Below are 19,358 nucleotides of genomic sequence, written 5' to 3'. Positions count from 1 at the left end.
TAAGCCAGCAGGGGAGGGCAGTTGGGAGGGACCAGGCCTGCAGGGGAGGGCAATTAGGGGTGACCAGGCCGACAGAGGAGGGAAGTTGGGGGCGACTGGGCCTGCAGGGAAGGGCAGTTGGGGGGGACCCAGGCCTGCAGGGGAGAGCAGTTTGGGGGGACCAGGCCTGCAGGGGAGGGCAGTTAGGGGCAGACAGGCTGGCAGGGGAGCAGTTAGGCATCAATCAGGCTGGCAGCGGAGTGGTTAGGGGGTGATCAGGCTGGCAGGCAGAAGCGTTTAGGGGCAATCAGGAAGGCAGGCAGGTGAGCAGCTGGGAGCCAGCAGTCCTCGATTATGAGAGGGATGTCCGACTGCCCATTGGGATTGGTCCTAAACGGGCAGTCGGATATCTCTCAAGGGGTCCCAGATTGGAGAGGGTGCAGGCTGGGCTGAGGGACACCCCCCTCCCACGCACGAATTTCATGCACCGGGCCTCTAGTACTAATGAAAAGGGAAAGATGTATAGAGATATGAAGAACAAAAACAAACAAACAAAAAAAATGGATTAACTCAAGAGAAAAAAAGAAAGCAGAACATTAATACATAGGTTCTTAGTAATTATTTCTTTCAGGTCACAAGAGAAATGGTACTGAACTATGCACATTCTACAAGTTAACTTTAAACGTCTTTTTCATGATTTTCACCCTTTTCATAATTCAACAATTAGCACGATCATCTATCAGATTTATAACAGTCTTATTTACAGGACACTCATTTAATGGGGAAGATTTTTATCTTTGATAATTAAAAAAAGTAGGAGTCAATATTATTCACAGGCAATCTTTAATGTATTTTGTGATATTTTTATTTATAGTTTACTTACCTTGCTAATTATAACTTACTTAGAATAAATTAAAGATAGCTTGCATTATCTAAATGCAAATAAATACCAATTAATGTTGAAAAAGAAATTAAACACAAGAAGAAAATAAAACCAGGCTTAAATTAGAAACTATTTATTCAATAAAGACTCATAAATCTTTGAGAGCCCAACACTGATCTAGGAGTTTTGGTTACTAAAGAAGAGAGCTCACACTTAGCCTTAAGGGATTTAAAATATAGTTGATTTTAAAGTAATATATAAAAAGACAAAGCTAATTAAAATTTAGCAGATATTAGTAAGATAAATCCTACCTGAGAATGGTACATCTCTAAGAAGAGTAGGAGCCCAGCCGCTCCAAAGGGAAATCCAACCATCTTTGGATACTTTCTTGCTGACAAATTGATGCAGCTCGTTGTAAGAAAACCTCTTAGATTGCATCTTGGTTCTTATCAATTCTAATGGACTTATTACAGTTACTGCACCAACTAATACAAACAAGCAAATATTAAAAAACAAAACCAGAGCCATGTACTATGCAAATACACCTTCAAAATTAGTAGTTCATGCATTTTATATTTAAACTTCTATTTTTGAAAAGTCTGCAAACCTTAACATCAAATATCTAATGCCAACATACTGGCGCAGATTTATTTTCCTTGATAAAGGTATTTCTTAAAAGTCTGTTTTTAGCCCTAGCTAGTTTGCTCACTGGTTAGAGCGTGGGCCCTTGGACTGAAGGGTCTCAGGTTTGATTCTGGTCAGAGGAATGCAACTAACTTAAAGTCTAGAATCTAGTCTAAAACCTAAATTCATTCTAAAATCTCTGTTCGAGATTCAATAGGAATGGGTTGATCCCATTTCATTCTGATAGCAATTACCATGCCATATGACTTCTAGAGTATAAATATTAACAAATCAGTAAAAACTACAAATGCAAAATATGTATTACTAATACTCTGAATTTCATACAAATTCTCTGTGAATGTCAAAATTGTAAAAGATTCTTTAAGCAGAAATAAAAATGAAAATATAATAAAGGTATTACTTACATCTGGCCACAATTCCAGCAACAATTGGTATATGGCGTTCATTTTCCCCTAATTTAGATTTCAGGAGAGCAGTTAATTGATCGTAGCAGGTAAAATAGATAACTGTAGCAGGAACTGCCATTACTCTGTTAGAAACACACAAAGGAAAAAATTTACATAAAATTATCAAAATGTTTAAAAATAAAGCTAAATTCCTTATATTTTGTACAAGATAAAAACCATAATGAATCAGCCCATGAAATCAATTCTTATTTTATTTTAAATACTATTAACTTATTAGGTTTTTAAAATAGGTATCTGCCCTCCAGAAGTTTACATTCTAGTTGTGAAAATAAGTTAGAGTACCAGTCAGATCATAAATAGTAAAAGATAAATGAGAACACTTCTCTATCTCCTAGTCTTGTTCTATCTGTTTCTGGTCTCCCAAATCTTCCCTCCCAATTATATTTACCATAACATAAAAATCACTGAAGTAAAAAGCACAAGAGCAATTGGAACTATTTTTGAAATATGAACCATATTCCATACCGCCTTACAAAACTGGAAATAAATTACCACTAATGATGCCATGCTTATATATACTACTACTGAGGAATTTCTGACAACATTCTTTTAAATGAAAATATCAACAGGGAATTATTAATTAAATTAAATACAGTTGCAGACACTGTTATGTCATAAATGTTAATGCAACAAAAAACCTTTCTATGTTAATAGACTAGCTAAAGTACATTCACAGACCATATTTTGGAATGCCTAATGTTCTAAAATGAAGTTTGATGATGAGAATTTAGAAATACAATTAACTGTTGGATCTAACCACTAACTTTATAACCTTATGCAGTTAAAATATATGTCTCTAAGTTGACTACCAAAAGATAAATTAGAAAGAAATGAGGTATATCAGGACAAGTTATTAGTTGGGATTTTTAATTTGGCCTTACTAGTTTATCACATTAATTCATATAATAGCTTGTTAGAAAATTTAAATTATCTGGAAAAGGAAAAGTATACTTATCACAGTATCTCCTTATTTTAGTAAAAAACAAACACACATTCTTAATTTCTGAACATGAAAGTTATGCTTGTGCACCACAGACAACACAACACAACAATCTTCTATACGTTCAGGAAGGCATTATTTGCATGCTTAACCTTTGGCCGACTTAGAGAAATGTAGCCCTTGGAATATTCCCCATTATAAGGTTTTTCGGTATACCTGGAGCATTATTTCAACTTATCTGGATTTATTTATACAAATGATAGGATTTTTGGTAAACATCTGCTTTCCTTTTAGGGGTCTGGAGTTTTGGTAATCAGAGTTGTTCACATGTTCACAAACACAGAATATGCCTGTTTGATCAACCCTCAATAAAAGCCTAGGAAACTCTTTACACAGGCTGCTGTAGTTCAATGCTGAAAGAAAAAGCACACAAAGCACACTCCCCCCAAAAAAACAAAACAAAACAAAAATAGAAAAGAAAAAAAAAAAAGAATAAGCACATCCTGTGCAGTGTCGTGAGGGAGGACTCTGAGCCGATTGCCTGGCCAACTTCTTTTGTGTCTTTTTCCTTTACTAAACCATAGATGGGAGTATAACCTTCTTTAGGTCCTGTGAGTCCTTCTAGCAAATCATAAATGTGTTGGTGGTTGTGGGACTCACAAAAAAATGTTTTAAAATATGAAAAAGTTCTAATATTAAAAATACACAGTTTTGTTTAATCATGCTGTAATGCAAAACAAAACAACACTATCATTTAGTAAAAGAAAATACTAAATTTCAACTTACAAGGTGGGGGGAAGGCCACTCCACAGGGATTTAATGCCCTCATTTCGAATGATTTTCAAAAATGCATCCTAAAATTATAATAGAGAATAGTAGTCAAAATATATTCCTAAACCTGATATACAAAAAGTTTATACTACTAACTGGTAATTTGATTCTCTCAAGTGTTTATTTCTAAAATACAAGTTTCTCAAATGTATGTATGGCCAATCTTTTTTTTTTTCTAAGGAATTGTCCTTAACTTTCAAACACAAGTAAAGGATTCTGGATAATACTTTCGGCTTACAGAATAAAGTCTGTATTACTCAGCTTTGGATTGTTCTTATTAGCTCTAAGAAACCAAGTTTTTAAAAAAAATATTATAAAAAGAAAGTGGAATAATGGCAGAGAATTTGTCAGATTAATTCTGCTCACCATTTATGAAGTCTGAGGAAAATATCATTTAAACCCAATATCTGAAATCTCTGGAGAGGAACCAAAACCAGGCAAAAACTAAAGGGAAATCTGCTGTTAAAGGACAAAGTGCAATGAGTGAGATTTGCAAATCTGCAGCTTTTTTGCCTATGGAAGTGGCAAAAAACCCATAGCACAGTTAGCTGGTTGAGATGGCAAGTACAGAGTCCAGGCAGGAAGAATAATCAGACGGCTAGGGGGCAAATCCTGGAAAGGAAGGCACTACCAAGGCATAAGCCCCCAATTTGCATGCAGTAGCAGCCACAAAACTTGGCTCTCTACTAAATTATGCAATCCCAGCGGAAGACCACAGGGTCCTGCAGTCCACCAGAGGGAAGCACCAGTTTAAGTTTGAATCCAGCCAAAGTTAACTGCCTTCTAGAACAAAACTGACTCTTCAGAAGTATATAAAAGAATCCAGAGTCTAATCATTCGCAAATCTACTATCCAATCAAAATTCATTAAACAAAAAGAAACAAGAAAATGTGCTCACACTAAAAAAAAAAAAAAAAAAAATAGTGAGTAGAAACCAACAAACATGTTTCAGATGAAACAATTAGCAGCTATTATAAACATGTTCAAGAATTTAAAACATGACATATGCAGAATGAATGAACAAGTTTGGAATTAAAAAAAAAAGTTACTATAAAAAAAACCAGCCAAATGAAAACTCTACATCTAAAGTGAAAAATTTACTAAGTGGGCTTCACAGCAGAATAGAAACAACAAAGAGCAAATCAATGGATTTAAACCTGAAGGGAAATACAGGATAGGGCAAAGTATGTTTACAGTGGTGAGTATGCAAAATACAGTTTATTTTTATATTGCTATTTATTCATTTTCCACATGAACAACTGCAAACCTATTTTTGCCCCACCATGTATAAAATAGTATAACAACCTTATTTCAATAAGTCATAGATGAAAGAAGAGAGAATGGTACAGGAAAAAAGCCAGAATTCTATATGCAGCAAAAATACGCTTGAAAAAATGCTCAATAAGTACATTTTAGATGAACAAAAACTGAAAGAATACTCTGACAAAATACCTTTAATAAAGAATGCTGAAAGAAGTTCTTCAGAATGAAGTGTTCATAGAGAAAAACAATGAGTAGTTTTTTTATACTTACTTTCACACCAAAATATGTGAATGAATGTATATAGCAGCTTTATTCAAAATAGCTAAAAATTGGAAACAACTCAATATCTATATCAAGGAATAGTATAAGAAATAAACTATTGAAACATGCAACAATGTGGACGAATCTCTACATAAGTGAAAAGTGCCAATCCAAAATATTATATATGTTATGAGCCTATTTAAATAATATTCTTGAAATTACAAAATTACATAAATGGAGAACAGACTAGTGGTTGCCAGTTCAGAGCAGGTGAAAGCACAAATGGGTGTGACTATAAAAGGGAAAAGGAAGGATCCTGGTGGGGATGAAATTGTTCTGTATCTTAACTGTATCAATGCCAATATCCTGGTTGTGGTATTGTACTTGTTTTGTAAGATGTTACTATTAGAGGAAACTGGGAAAAGCGTACTTGGAATCCATCTATATATTTTTCTTAAAATTGCGTATAATCTATTATGATCTCAAAATAAAAAATACTTTTAAATTTTAAATAATATACAACCCCCCTTTTGTTCTACATAAAAAAGCATGAACAGCCCTGGCCAGTAAGGCTTAGTGTTAGAGCAACGGCATGTGGACTGAAGGGTCATGGGTTCAATTCCAGTCAAGGGCACATACCTCAGGTTGCAGGCTTGATTCCCAGTCCCTCCTCTGCGAGAGGCAACAAACTGATGTGTCTCTCTCACATTGATGTTTCTCTCTCTCTCTGTCTCTCCCCCTCCTTCCACTCTCTCTGAAAAGAATCAATGGGAAAAATATCCTCCAGTGAGGATTAACGAAAAGTTGTTTTTTTTTTAAAGCATGAAAGAAAGTTAAAGAGTTAAAAGCAAAGAAGTACTTTCCCTTCCCTGCTTCAATATCCACATTTTATCTGTGGATATTGAAGTGCTAACTATATGATTAAATTTTACAGTCTAGTAATTTGAAAGATCTTTCACTCACAAGATTAAATATAAAAATAGAAAATATAATACTGTGATTATATATAATATAATCTCCTTACTAATGTTCCCCGGAAATATCCTGGCTTCTTATACCATGCTTTGTTGCCTTCCTCTTCACAGATACAGAGATGATCCATAAGTCCATTATTATATACAAAACATTTTCCTAACAAAGAAGATTACAACAGTCAACAATTATGTCACACAACTGTATTATTTTTATTGATAAAGAAACTGAAATTACAATGAGGGGACTAGAAAATTGTAAGAAAATATATAATCTTGTCCTAACCTTTTAGGAAGAAATATAAATAATGTGATTTGCTTAATGACACAGCATTGGGATCTAAATTCACAGTGGTTAAAAGTGAGCCAATTTTATGTTTTTAGAACTGTAGTAAGCAAATGCAAACAGAAATAAATGTTTTTTGCTTATCTGAGGGAATGGAGAGAAAAGATAAAGGAGGAAAGCCTGTTTTGATATGAGAATATGAGTGTCTTCTCTATTGGACAAGAAAACTCTGTGGTATGAAAGGGAAATGCAGACAAAAATATATTATGAAATCTAACGTATATCTGAATGCTGCTAAGAGAGTAGATCTTTAAAGTTCTCACGACAAGAAAAATAAATTTGTGAAGTAATGGATGTTAACTAAACTTGTGGTGATCATTTTGCCATGTATACCATTAAATCATTATGTTGCATACCTAAAACTAATAGTGTTATTTGTCAAATATATCTCAAATAAAAATAGATTATGAAAAAATATGTTCTTCTTGACCAATGTAAATAATGCTAGTTTAGACATTCATCACCTCCCACCTAATTTACCACTTCTTCTAATACCAACTCCTTCCCATTATTGGACTAACTCTTGCTGCCAAAACTATCTTCTCTGTTTGACCACGTACATAATTCTGTGAGTTTCATAATATGTAACTCAAGTGCCTCCTGCTTTTAAGGCTTTCTTTAATGTGCAGGAAATGACCTTACTTTTTAGTCTCTTCTTATAATCCATCTATCCTGTTATTCATCTGAAATATGCCTGCTGTTCATTCCATCTCACTGCTACACATTCAACAGAGTGGCATTTATGTCTGAGCCAAATCCCTCACAGTCCAGTCAGTTTTCTCCTTTTTATACATGTTTTAAAGTGCCATTAACTTTATAAAACTATAAAAATCGGTGAAGGAATTGCCATTTTTGCCCATCTAATAAAAATATATAATTACTCTTTTCAGGTTGCACACCACTATACTGCCTGGCAATTAATCAAGCTGCCTGACAATGAGTTTCCTATCACTGTAGGATGACTACTGATGTTGTAGAATTGGCTTAGCTCTTGGACGAAAGAGCAAGCTAGATTCTAAGACCCCTGACAAGTTAATTCTGTTCGTACTTGTGAGGCATTATACCTCAAATTAAAAATCCTCCTCTTACCTAATTAGTCTAGGTTTATAAAAGTGTTATATATATATTTGTTTTCTGCCTAGATCTCATCATGTACAATTAGGTGATGAAAACCTGCTTCTGCATTATGGTAAATTTTTTTAATTGACAAAAAAAAGATTAACATTAAAAAAAAAAATGAATGCACTTAAAAATCTAACATAAACTTCCAGTACATAACTAGTACATACCTTTGGAAAATTGGTTGTTTTGAGCTTGCAGTCGAATTTTAACAACATCCAGGGGTGTCACTATGAAGATACATAAGTTTCAATTAACAAGAGATACATGTAAATTGAGAAATGTTTGTCCAAAGAACACAAAATACAGGATGGGGCAAAAATAGGTTTACAGTTGTGAATATATATTATTTTTTATTAATTATTGTATTTTTTCCATATAAACAACTATAAGCCTAGTTTTGCCCCAACTTGTGTATTGAACCATACTTTTCCTCATGATTATATAATGGGTAAGATTATTTATCTTAAAGTGATTTTTGAATGTAACATTCTAATTTTTACCCTTGAATTTTGTTTGAAGAGGATCATTGAGAAAACAATGTAATTACTTCTGCTACAAATACTAAAATGTCACTTAAAATTTTTCTACAACTATAATTCCATTAACATTAAAACTAAAATACTAGTCCAAAAGTCTATTTAAATATGGAGAATAACTGTATTATAAGTAATTAATAATCAAACAATACTAGTCTTCCTAATCTATTAAATTTACCTTTATCAAATGAAAACTATAGTGAATATAAATTTGAGTAAACTAGTCATACAGCATCTTTACCAACAAGTTGTGTTATTCCTTTTCGGAACAGCACAGCAAAGGAGAATGGTTTTAACTTGCATGCTCTATTTGGCCCAAGCAGAAAAAATGCCAAATAATGGTACCAAAGAAAACTTTCTCTCATCTGACAATGATCTCTAAGGCCTTTACAACTCTAACATTCTGACCTGAAGTAACATATTACCATCCTAAAGCAATCTATATATATAAAAGGCTAATATGCTAAGTGTCCCTCCTACTGTCCGACTGGTCGCTATGACATGCGCTGACCACCAGGGGGCAGATGCTCAAAGCAGGAGCTGCCTTGGCAGCGGTGGTTCTTGGGTGACGCACCCTGGAACCAGAGAAGAGGGAGTTCGATTCCTCATGGGGCCACACAATTCCACCTTTAGCCATGGGTTATGTTTTTGCTGGGGCACTGAACATTTGCATTTGTGTTCCACACCCTGTACGACAGCAACTTTGCAGAGTGCCCTCTCGCACTCTAGGACCTTTTGGGGGATGTCAGAGAGCCGGTTTTGGCCCGATCCCCACAGGCCAGGCCGAGGGACCCCACCTGCCAGAGGGAGCCCACTCACTCCACAGATGCCTTTTGAGCCACGGTGCTATCCCAGGTGTGGCACGCCAGGAAGGGACCACGGGAGGTTGGCTCCAAGGCGTGTCTGGCCATCTGTCTCTCCCAGTTCCGCCCACTGCCCACCTTCTAATTAATTTCCTTTCAATGTGCATGAATTTGTGCACCGGGCCTCTAGTTAGTTTATGTTTGTTCTAGTCATCTGCTATGTTATTTAAGTAAACCAGCCAAGTTAAAATCATTAATATGTTAAACTGTCACCTAACTATGTCATTTGGCTGTGTCTACAAGAAATTGACTATAAATTAAAAAAAACAATAAAACCCCACCGAAAAATGTGGTCCAGAGAAATTTAAAAAATTCACCATTAATATAAGAAAAGTTAAACAATTTGTATTTATTGCTATTGTAAATTACCCAAATCCTGTATTTTGCTAAAATTTTATTTCATCTTCTTGTTTTCTATTTTAAAAAAGGATAAAAGTCAGAAAATTTTAATACTAATAGGGACCATAGAAAACTCCTAAGATAAGCTCCTAGGTTACAGATGAAAAATGAAGCTCAAGAGAAGTAGAGACAATCCCAAAGTACATTCACCCTGAGAATGACAAAGCAAGGACTAAAATTCAAGTCTCTCAATATTCTGTCCTGAATATTGAGAGATATTCATGTTATGCTGATGGAGGGATACTGTTATTTATGAAGGATGAATAATAACATTAGCATTATTTCTCAGATAGTAAAACTCAAATGAATTGATTCATCCAGTTACATAATCTACATCAGTAACATTATTTTACCCATTAGTGATGTCAGTATGGCCCCAGTACAAGAGGCAACAATCTGTTGAAAAGGTGTTACATTGCAAATCCGTGGTCTCTCTGATTCAGGATCCATATTTTCAACTAATTGAAGAAAAATCTGTTAAAGAAAAGCAAGATGTAAAATAAAAGTCTTAATGGAAAATGCCCTCAAAATTCACTGCTATAAATTTAAAAAACTATAAAAACAATAATCAGTATTAATGTCAAAGCACATGTTGTGACAAGTATCAAAAGTAAATGTATAAGTTCTATACACAAAGGCATTACACGACTGTCATTAATAGAACATGTTCTCTGATTTTTCAAAAAGGGTACTTCAGCTAAGCCCAGTGAGCAGCATTGCCCTTGCAAGACAGCTAATAAAGCATTAAGAAAACAGACTCTATGTAACAGAATGAAAGCACCGACCAACAAGACTCAGAATCTGTGAATTTAGCCTCTTAAGAACTACTCAGATACTCTAATATGGCAGAGTTATCAGCAAATATAACACTATTTTTACTGCATACCAAAAGTTGTTACAAAGGTATAAAATAAAAACACATAACCTCCATAAGAAGCATGTTAGAAAAATTTGATGAGAAAAGCAAAATATACTTTCTAAAAATTCAGTTAACAAAAACATAAAAATCACTTATAAACTTGCTACTCAAAAATAACCACTGGCAACATATAGGTGTCATCTCTCCAAATGTCGTACACACAAACACATATGTAAATATACAAATGTTGTGTGTGTATATTATATACAGGGTGGGGCGAAAGTAGATTTACTGTTGTTTACATGAAGCAGAGTTTATTCTTGTATTATTGTTTTATTATTTTCCATACAAACAACTGTAAACCCACTGTTGCCCTACCCTATATGTATATGTAGATATTATCTGCACATGCAGATTACATTTAATTAATGAAACATGATTAATTGTTTGTGTATCTGTGTACATACTTTTTTGAAACAAAAATAGGTTACTACTATTGTATGTAAATTGTAATTGAAAAATAAAATTAAAAAGTTACTACTATTCATATTGTTTAGTAGATTGCTTTGACACTTTAAAAATATAGACAGTGTCAGTAAATATAGATCTACATTATTATTTTTAATGCTTGAAGTTTTTAATTTTATTAATTTAATCAGTCTCATATTGTTAGATATTAAGGTTACTGCTAATTTTTCAATGGTGAATATGTTCTCCCATTCAATGGGCTGCTTTTCATTTTGTTGATGTTTTTCTTTGCTGTAGAAAAGCTTTTAAGTTTGATGTAGTCCTATTTGCTTATTTTTCCTTTTATTTCCCTTGCCCCAGGAGGCATATCAGAAAAAATATTGCTATGAGAAATGTCTGAGATTTTACTTCCTGTATTTTTTTCTGGGATTTTTATAGTTTCAAGTCATACATTTAATTCTTTAATCCATTTTGAGTTTATTCTTGTGTATTGTGTAAGAAGATGACCTAAATTCATTTTTTTGCACATATCTGTCCAATTTTTCCAACACCATTTATTGAATAGACTGTCTTTACCCCGTTGTATGTTCTTGCCTCCTTTCCTGATATTAACTGACTATAAAGGCATGGTTTATTTCTGGGCTCTCTATTTTGTTCCATTGACCTATATGTCTGTTTTTATGCCTAGTACCATGCTGTTTTGATTACTATGGCCTTGTAGTAGTTTGATATCAGATAGCATGATCCCTCCAACTGTGTTCTTCTTTCTCAAGATCGCTGTGGTACCTACCTGGTTTAAGTCTTTTCCTCAACTCTATGCTCCAATATTTTGTTTGTAACATCAGTAGCTGAAAATCTGTAGTGAAAACCAAACAAAACTTTTTATCTTTTTACACAGAAAAGGATAACAAGCCCAAAGGAAAGGAGCATGTACAAAACTTTAAAATACAAATTAACATTTATTGACTGCTTTCTGATAAGTGCTTTGAGAAATATGAAGAACACTCCAGAAATGCTAGCCTTAGAGTTATGGAAGTATTTGCACAAAAACGTTTTATTATCCCGGTAATTATATTTCACTTTAAAGACAACTCTATAACCTGAACACACTGATCAATCTTAGATTTTAAGAGTCAAAATAATTGATTTTGTGATGCGAAATTAAGAATCCAGCATCATCTATGGCATATTTGGGAGAGGGGAAATTTGATCTGAATCTAAGCAATCCTTTAGATCTAACTTCCATTTAGTTCTAACAGCCAAACTTGCTAAAATAATCTTGTATTATTTCTAATTATTGAGTAATAGTCTCTTGAGGTTTTTTTATATTGTCTGCAAATATTTGATTTCTGCCATTCTCAAACATCATGAGACTAATTTAATTCTCTTATTGCAGAGGCTAGGATTTCCAACACAATGTTAGATAAAGAGTGGTGAAAATAGCCCAGCTGATAGGGCTAAGTGGTTGATTGTTGACCTCTGAACCAGAAGATCAAAGTTCGATTCCCCAGGTTGCATAGGGGGCATACAGGAAGCAACTGATCAATCTATGATTCTCTCTCATCATTGATGTTTCTCTCTCTCTCTCTCCCTCTCCCTTCCTCTCTGAAATCAATAAAAACATATTTTAGAAAAAGAGTAGTGAAAATAAGTATACTTGCTCCATAACCTCAATTAAAAAAAATTCTAAGATTCCCTATTAGTATGTTGTTTGCTGTAGACTTTTTGTTTTTAAACAGAGACTTTTTATCACATTAAAGAATTTTATTTCCAATCTTAATATACTATGAATTCTTTTTTATTTCAGCTTTGAGGTAAAACTGACATATAAAATATTTAAAGAGTACATCACGGTGATTTGATATACATTTACACTGTGAAAAGATTCCTCCTATCTAGTTCATTAACACAACATATAATCTAGATGAAACTGAAAAATGCCATGAATCACACAAACCACCAAAACTTACTTGAGAAGAGACAGAAAATCAAAATAGACTTATAACAGATTTAATTAGTAATAAAAAAGTCTCCCAACAAAGAAAATCCAGGGTTAGTTGGCTTCACTGGTAAATTCTCAGACATTTAAAAAAGAATTAACACCAATTCTTTTCAAAGTCTTCCAATAGAAGAGGGAACACTTCCTGACTCATTCTATGAAGCCAATATTACTGATACCAAAGCCAGAAAAAGACATCACAAGAAAACTACAAACTAATACCCTGTATGTACATAAATGCTGAAATTCTCAACAAAAGACTAATAAACCATACCCAGCCATATATCAAAACAATTTACACCACGACAAGTGGGATTTACCTGAGAAATAAACTAAAGATTTACTTGATACAAATGCTGACCTACCTACCTCACTGGTAGTGTCAAATTTAAGAATCTAGATTAAAGTTCTCACTTTAATCATTCTATCAACACTGACTGTTCTTACATCTAATAGAAAAGATAAGTATCTTGGTATTAGCTACTAAAAACTTTTTTTAAAGCACACGCTATGTTCATAAAATTCAATAGGAACAATAAAACAAATTTTGGTTCTAGCTCACAATTTTGCTTAGGATCAAATCTTTAATAAGAATGTCACAGCCAAAGCCGATTTGGCTCAGTGGATAGAGCGTCGGCCTGCAGACTGAAAGGTCCCAGGTTTGAAGTCTATTAATCAATTATATAAATTTCCCAAATTACCTCAGTATAAAATAACCCTGGATGATCAAAAATCAGGATCAAAATATATGCAAAGACTCTGTTAAGTGGGGCAAAATAGAACTGTAGTAAAGAAAGAAATTTCAGCCCTAACCGGTTTGGCTCAGTGGATAGAGCATCGGCCTGCGGAATGTAGGGTCCCAGGTTCGATTCCGGTCAAGGGCATGTACCTTGGTTTCGGGCATATCCCCAGTAGGGGGTGTGCAGGAGGCAGCTGATCGATGTTTCCCTCTCATCGATGTTTCTAACTCTCTATCCCTCTCCCTTCCTCTCTGTAAAAAATCAATAAAATATATTTTAAAAAAGAAAAAAAAGAAATTTCAAAGACTGAAAGAAGCTACCTTAAGTGGATTGCGGGAGAATTCACATGAATTGTAATGGACAGCAGAATAAACATAATAGCAATACAATGATGAATAATCCAATAGTAAAAATAACAATTTAACCTTTATTTAATCTACCTGCTGGTAGCTGAGCAAGATGTTTCATCTCTCCCCAATAACTTTCTCCAAAATCCTATGGCATTAAGCTTTTAAAAAGGCAACATTTATACTTAATATGTATGATTTATAATAAAACTAAAATGATCACTTCATGGTATAAACCCATTAGAGAAAAAATTAGCAATATATTATAAAAAACAAAGATGTGGTGTTCTAAAGTAAAACAAACAAAAAACCCTACATGAGACGCCAGTTCACACCCAGTGAGTGCCTAGGATGTGAGACTCTCAGATATTGCTGGAGAGAAAGGTTAAAAACGTCACTAGTTTCTCCTAATGTTAAACATTCAGTAACAACATGATCCAGGAATTCCAAGAAAAATAAAAACATATTTCCACAAAAGACCAATGTGTATAGCAACATTATTCGTAACAGCCCAAATATCCACCACTTGTGGTATATTCACACAATGGAAATACTACTCAGCAATAAAATGGAACAAACTACTGATACATGTAGTAACATGGATGGGTCATAAAATAATTTGTTATGCAAAATAATTCAGATCTAAAACAGATAAATTATATGTTTACATTTATATGAAGTTGAAATTCAGCAAAACTACTTATGATAATAGAAATCAGAAGAGTGGTTATCTCTGGTGGGAAAAAGGAGATTAGAACAAGGGCTGATAACCTTCTGAGAGGACATAAATGTTCTATGGGGTGGTGATTATGTGGACATACGTATTTGTTAGAACTCATCAATCTGTATGTTTAAAATGGGTGCACTTTATTGTATGTAAATTATGAAGAGTATTAAACTTTTTAAAGGTAGATGATGAGTTCTCACTGGCACAGCACACTGTAGGTACTCAATCAACACAGAAGGAAAGAAGGAAGTGGGATAGGTAAGTAAACTGTTTTTCAGTCATGGCCAAATACGTATTCTGTACTACCTACCCTAAAAGAATTTACAATCGAGGCCAGAATATGGATATATAAGCTTTGAACCAGTCACACCCCATACTGGAGACAGAGCTTGCAATCTGGGCATTTGGGCCGACTGGGAATTGAACCTTGACCTCCTGGTTCATAGGTCGATGTGCAACCACTGAGCCACAGCCGGCCGGGCCCAGTTCATTATCTTTAACAGCTACTTCGGGTGCCACAGCAGCTTTTGAACTATGCTGCCTCAGGGGGCTCCACTCTCAATTTTTGAATCTTCCTGTATGGCTTCTTCTCCATGTTTACCCTTCCCCTAGGTTGTGTTCAATGACTTGACATGCTGAATTTTTCCTGCTTTCCCAGCCATGCTCACCTGAGACATGGACTTCAGTGCCACAGCCACTAACCAACTCTATCCTTTCATATGCTTGGCCTGCAAACCTAAGAACTTAACCTCTGAAAAACCTTAGGCCTTCCAATTCACCAGAGTAATGAGACTCTAAAATGTGAAAATTAAAGATTAGAAGTAGCAACAGAAGATAGTATATCAATAGTTCGCAAATTAATCCAAACAGGAATTATTACAGGCTCCAAATGAGCAGGAAATAATGGCTGCATCTAAGCTAGGCTTGCTACAAATAGGAAAGAGGATCAATTGCCAGCCAGGTGGAGAGACTTAAGCAAAAGAAAATAGGAAAGTGATGATATTACAGAAGAACAAATATATCTGTTTGTCTAGACTCTAGATTATAGGATAAGAAAATTATATTTGTGTTTGTATGAGGTAGTCTGAAAAAGTCAATTAGTTCTCATTTGACAATCACAAAAAAATTACTAGGTACAGTGAGCAGATATTGTCTGCATTTATACATGAAGAAATTATAACACAGAAAGGGTAATACTTGCCCAAGGTCATTAAACTATTTAGAAGTAGAGCCCATGCTGAATGAGTTATTTCTGATTCAGAGATAAATGTTCATTTAATTAGTTCCTTCTACTCAATGTTCTCCTACTTTGCTTAATAGAACTCTTTAACCAAACGTTTCACCACAAATATTCTTCTTGAATGTATACTTTTTACCTGAAGCACATTTCAACACATACTTTAACATAAACCTTATTCTCTTACCAATATATGAGCAGGTTTCTATAGTTGCAGGATACAGATATAGGACCAAGTCCTTCATCCGATGGCTATTGAAAGATTTGAGTTCCAATAATAATTTCTTTTAAATTAATCTTGGGTTATAGATTAGAAAGTTACTAACACTATCTAGTAAAACAGACTCTGCTTTTCAGAGCTTGGGATTATCACATACAATGCAGGCAAGGGTGTGCCTAAAAGCAGAGGGATAATGAGATTACTGTCCTTCCTCATTCTAGTAAATAAGGAAGGTAATTCATCTTTCAATAGAACGTAACATGGGCTTCATTTTTTTTTTCTTCAATAGAAACCTGTTTAAATCCTTCCCATATCCTCCAAAGACCCAATCTTCCCTTCCTATCATTGTAATTCCCTACGCTGACAGATTTTTTGCAAAAGTACACTCAATATGTTTCCACTTCAAGCCTACCATTACCTAGTACAGTTACTTAGCTTATCAATATGCTGAAATTCTCACTAAGGAAACCAATGACCTCTTAAACAACCAGAATGAATCAAGTCTAAGAGTTTCTGAATTCTTGAGGATAGAGGGGCTGGTGCGGAGTTTGCCACAATTATAGCACTTACTGTGCCCTCACTCTGTGCCAGGCACTGTATTAATAAGAATGTTTCATTTAATCATCACATCTGAGAAGTATTTATCATCCCTTTTCATAAATTAAAATTGAGACTCAAAATTACCCAAATCCATATGGTGAAGCCTACATAATTCCAATGTTTGCAATTCTGTGACTTTTAAATATATATATATATATATATATATATATATATATATATATATATATATATATATAGACCTGAGAGAGGAAGGGAGAGGGAGAGAGAAATAGAAACATCAGTGATGAGAGAGAATCATTGATTGGCTGCCTCCCACCTAACCCTCCACAGGGGATCAAGCCTGCAACCTGGGCATGTGCCCTGACCCAGAATGGAACCATAGGTTGACACTCAACCACTGAACCACACCGGCTGGGCTTCTGTGATTTTTGACAGCAATTCTGTTCCCAGTTCTCTTCCTAACTCTGTGGCCTTTTCTCCATCTCTTTCACTAATTTCCTCACCCTCTGCTCATCACTACTTACTTCTCTTACTTCACAAGCTCCCCTAGGCCATTTCATTTCCTCCCACGACTGTAACTACACACTATATTAGTGTTTCTCAACCTTTTAACGTTCTCTATAAACAGTAAAATCTTGCTCTCTTTCTGTAGTTTGCATTTTGAAAACAGGTTTTTCCCAAATAGAAATTCTACTAGTAATGTTGGATTATGTGTCCAAACTACACCTCCTCCTGCCTCTCAAGATCTGCTAACCTCTACAGAATTAGTGATTGGTCTCATTCTCCCATGACTGAGAATTAGCGATTGGTCTGTGTGATGTCCCTCAGCCAATCAATCTTCCCTGTCTTTATCGCACCCCACTCCCAGACATCTTTCCTGCGTTACAGACAAAAATTACCAACTGTCTAATAAACATAGTTCCATGACAGTCTCCCCAGGCCCTTCGATTTAAAGCCATCCGCAAAACAACAACAAAAACATCTGTAATCAAACCTGAACCCTCTCTTTTTGTTTTCCATTTTGGCTAAAGGTATCCCAATCCACCCTTGTCTATGCTTTCAGGTAGCTATTTTCGAAACGGTTTTATTAGCACTAACTTCTCTAAACTATTAGGTCAAAAATCAACATTAAACAGTGAGTGCCTATCCTGGCCTGGGGGTAAGAAGTGCAAAGTATTACCCTTCTTCCTTGAGTTTACAAGCAGAAACATACCCAAGCCGGTATTTTTGTGTGAAGCGTTTTCATCATCTACAAAACAAGATGGAAATACTTTACAAAATATCTTAATTTAATCCGTATTATAATCCCATTATTATCCCCATTTTATAGATGGAAAAGCTGAGGCTCAAAGGGATTAGGTAATTTAACCAAAGCCGTACAAGCTGGTAAGGGTCCAGTCCAGACCCCAAAATCCAAGATCTGAGACTTCAAATTCCACTCGGGGAAATAAACTTCTCCACCATAAAACAGGTCTGTGCAAAGCAGAGCAGCACACAGGGTCAAGTACAGGAGGGGGCCTCCGGGCCCGACCCTCCCTCCGACGCCCCCAGCCGCCAGCACCCCAGCAAGTCCCCCTGCGGCCTGCGTCCCGCCCGCAGGGTCTGCGGTGACCGCGGGAAACCACGCTCTGCGACTGGAGGCGCGCCGAGCGGGGGCTGCCGCCGCCTCCCCGCCCGGCCTGACACTGAGTCCGGGCTCAGCCGCAGCCGCAGCCGCCGCGCCTCCAGACGACCGGACGGCCGACGCGGCAGAAACAAGCCAACCTGGCGGGGAAGGCGGCAGCACGGCGGGCGACCCCGGCAACCCTAGGAGGCGGGAAGGACGCCGGGGGAGGGCTGGGCCGGCCTCGGGCGCTCACTGCATCCACCTACGTGTGGTAGACACGGGGCCACGGAGCCTCCTCCGGACAGCGCAGGGACGCCCAGCAGCCGGCCGGCGAGCGCGGATCTGAGGCAGAGGGCATCGCGGTGGGGAGGGGCGGGGCGGGGCGGGGACGGGCCTGAGGGGGCGGGGCCCGCGGCTCGGGGAGGCGTGGCTTGCGGCGCGAGGAGGCGTGGCTTGGGGCGGGACGTGCGGCGCGAGCAGGGGGCGGGGCTTGCGGGTCGGGACGTGCGGCGTGAGGAGGCGGGGCGCGCGTCTGGGCGCCGCGGCCTCGTGACGCGTTTTCAAATCTTCAACCGCCGCAGCCTCCGGTGTGTGCCTTTCGCCTTCTTCCTCGGAGCCATGAACCTGGTCGGGGCCCGGAAGTCCGGCTAGCGGGCCTGGTGTCTCCACAGCGCGGGTGTGCGGGTCTGCGGAAGGGAGGCGGCTGGCGGGTCTCCGGGCCTCGGGGAGCCGCGCTTTCTCGGCCTCCCGGCCCGACGCCCTCCGGATCCAGCATGTAGGTGCCGGGCGGCTGCCATGAACCCAGGAGCCATGAGGATCCACAGCAAAGGAAATGTCCAGGGTAGGAAGCCCCTCCTCCGCCTGCAGTCCCTTTAATCGTTTCCTCCCTCCCGGGGCCCCCATTGATTCGGTGGAGCTCTCCCTGTGGGTCCCTGCTGCTTTTCTGCCGTGTGCGCCCTTCTCTGTGGCCTAAAAGGAAGGTTCCCTCGATTCAGGGTTTTTTGCCTCAAAAAGGGAACGGATCTTGGCGCAAGCCCTCGCGCTCTCCACGCCCCTAACTGCGGCCCCCAAATTCCAGGGGGTGCCCT

General features: G+C 37.0%; 2 protein-coding genes across 6 annotated transcripts in view; one reads left to right on the top strand and one right to left on the bottom strand.

Annotated features, from left to right (window-relative positions):
• Positions 1–18,637, bottom strand: part of SLC25A40 (solute carrier family 25 member 40) — a 28,400-nt gene extending 9,763 nt beyond the window's left edge. For 2 of the 4 annotated variants that reach the window (XM_079786182.1, XM_079786184.1), the window contains exons 1-9: positions 18,537–18,629; positions 17,878–17,913; positions 11,624–11,689; positions 9,860–9,980; positions 7,876–7,935; positions 6,294–6,400; positions 3,701–3,768; positions 1,912–2,036; positions 1,174–1,347 (exon numbers count right to left, since the gene is read on the bottom strand). In XM_079786182.1, coding sequence (XP_079642308.1) covers positions 1,174–1,347; positions 1,912–2,036; positions 3,701–3,768; positions 6,294–6,400; positions 7,876–7,935; positions 9,860–9,956 — 631 coding nt within the window. In that variant the 5' untranslated portion in view covers positions 9,957–9,980; positions 11,624–11,689; positions 17,878–17,913; positions 18,537–18,629. Of the gene's footprint in view, positions 1–1,173; positions 1,348–1,911; positions 2,037–3,700; positions 3,769–6,293; positions 6,401–7,875; positions 7,936–9,859; positions 9,981–11,623; positions 11,690–17,844; positions 17,914–18,536 lie in introns of all 4 variants that reach the window. The other 2 variants (XM_079786185.1, XM_079786183.1) reach the window with 2 other exon arrangements.
• Positions 18,638–18,854: 217 nt separating this feature from the next.
• DBF4 (DBF4-CDC7 kinase regulatory subunit) overlaps positions 18,855–19,358 on the top strand; it is a 28,437-nt gene continuing 27,933 nt past the window's right edge. For both annotated transcript variants that reach the window (XM_079785968.1, XM_079785967.1), the window contains exon 1: positions 18,855–19,111. In XM_079785968.1, the coding sequence (XP_079642094.1) occupies positions 19,066–19,111 (46 nt within the window). In that variant the 5' untranslated portion in view covers positions 18,855–19,065. The remainder of the gene's footprint in view (positions 19,112–19,358) is intronic.

This window comes from Cnephaeus nilssonii (genome assembly GCF_951640355.1).
Source record: "Cnephaeus nilssonii genome assembly, chromosome: 12".
NCBI lineage: Eukaryota > Metazoa > Chordata > Mammalia > Chiroptera > Vespertilionidae > Cnephaeus > Cnephaeus nilssonii.
This window is presented reverse-complemented; position numbering and strand designations above follow the sequence as displayed.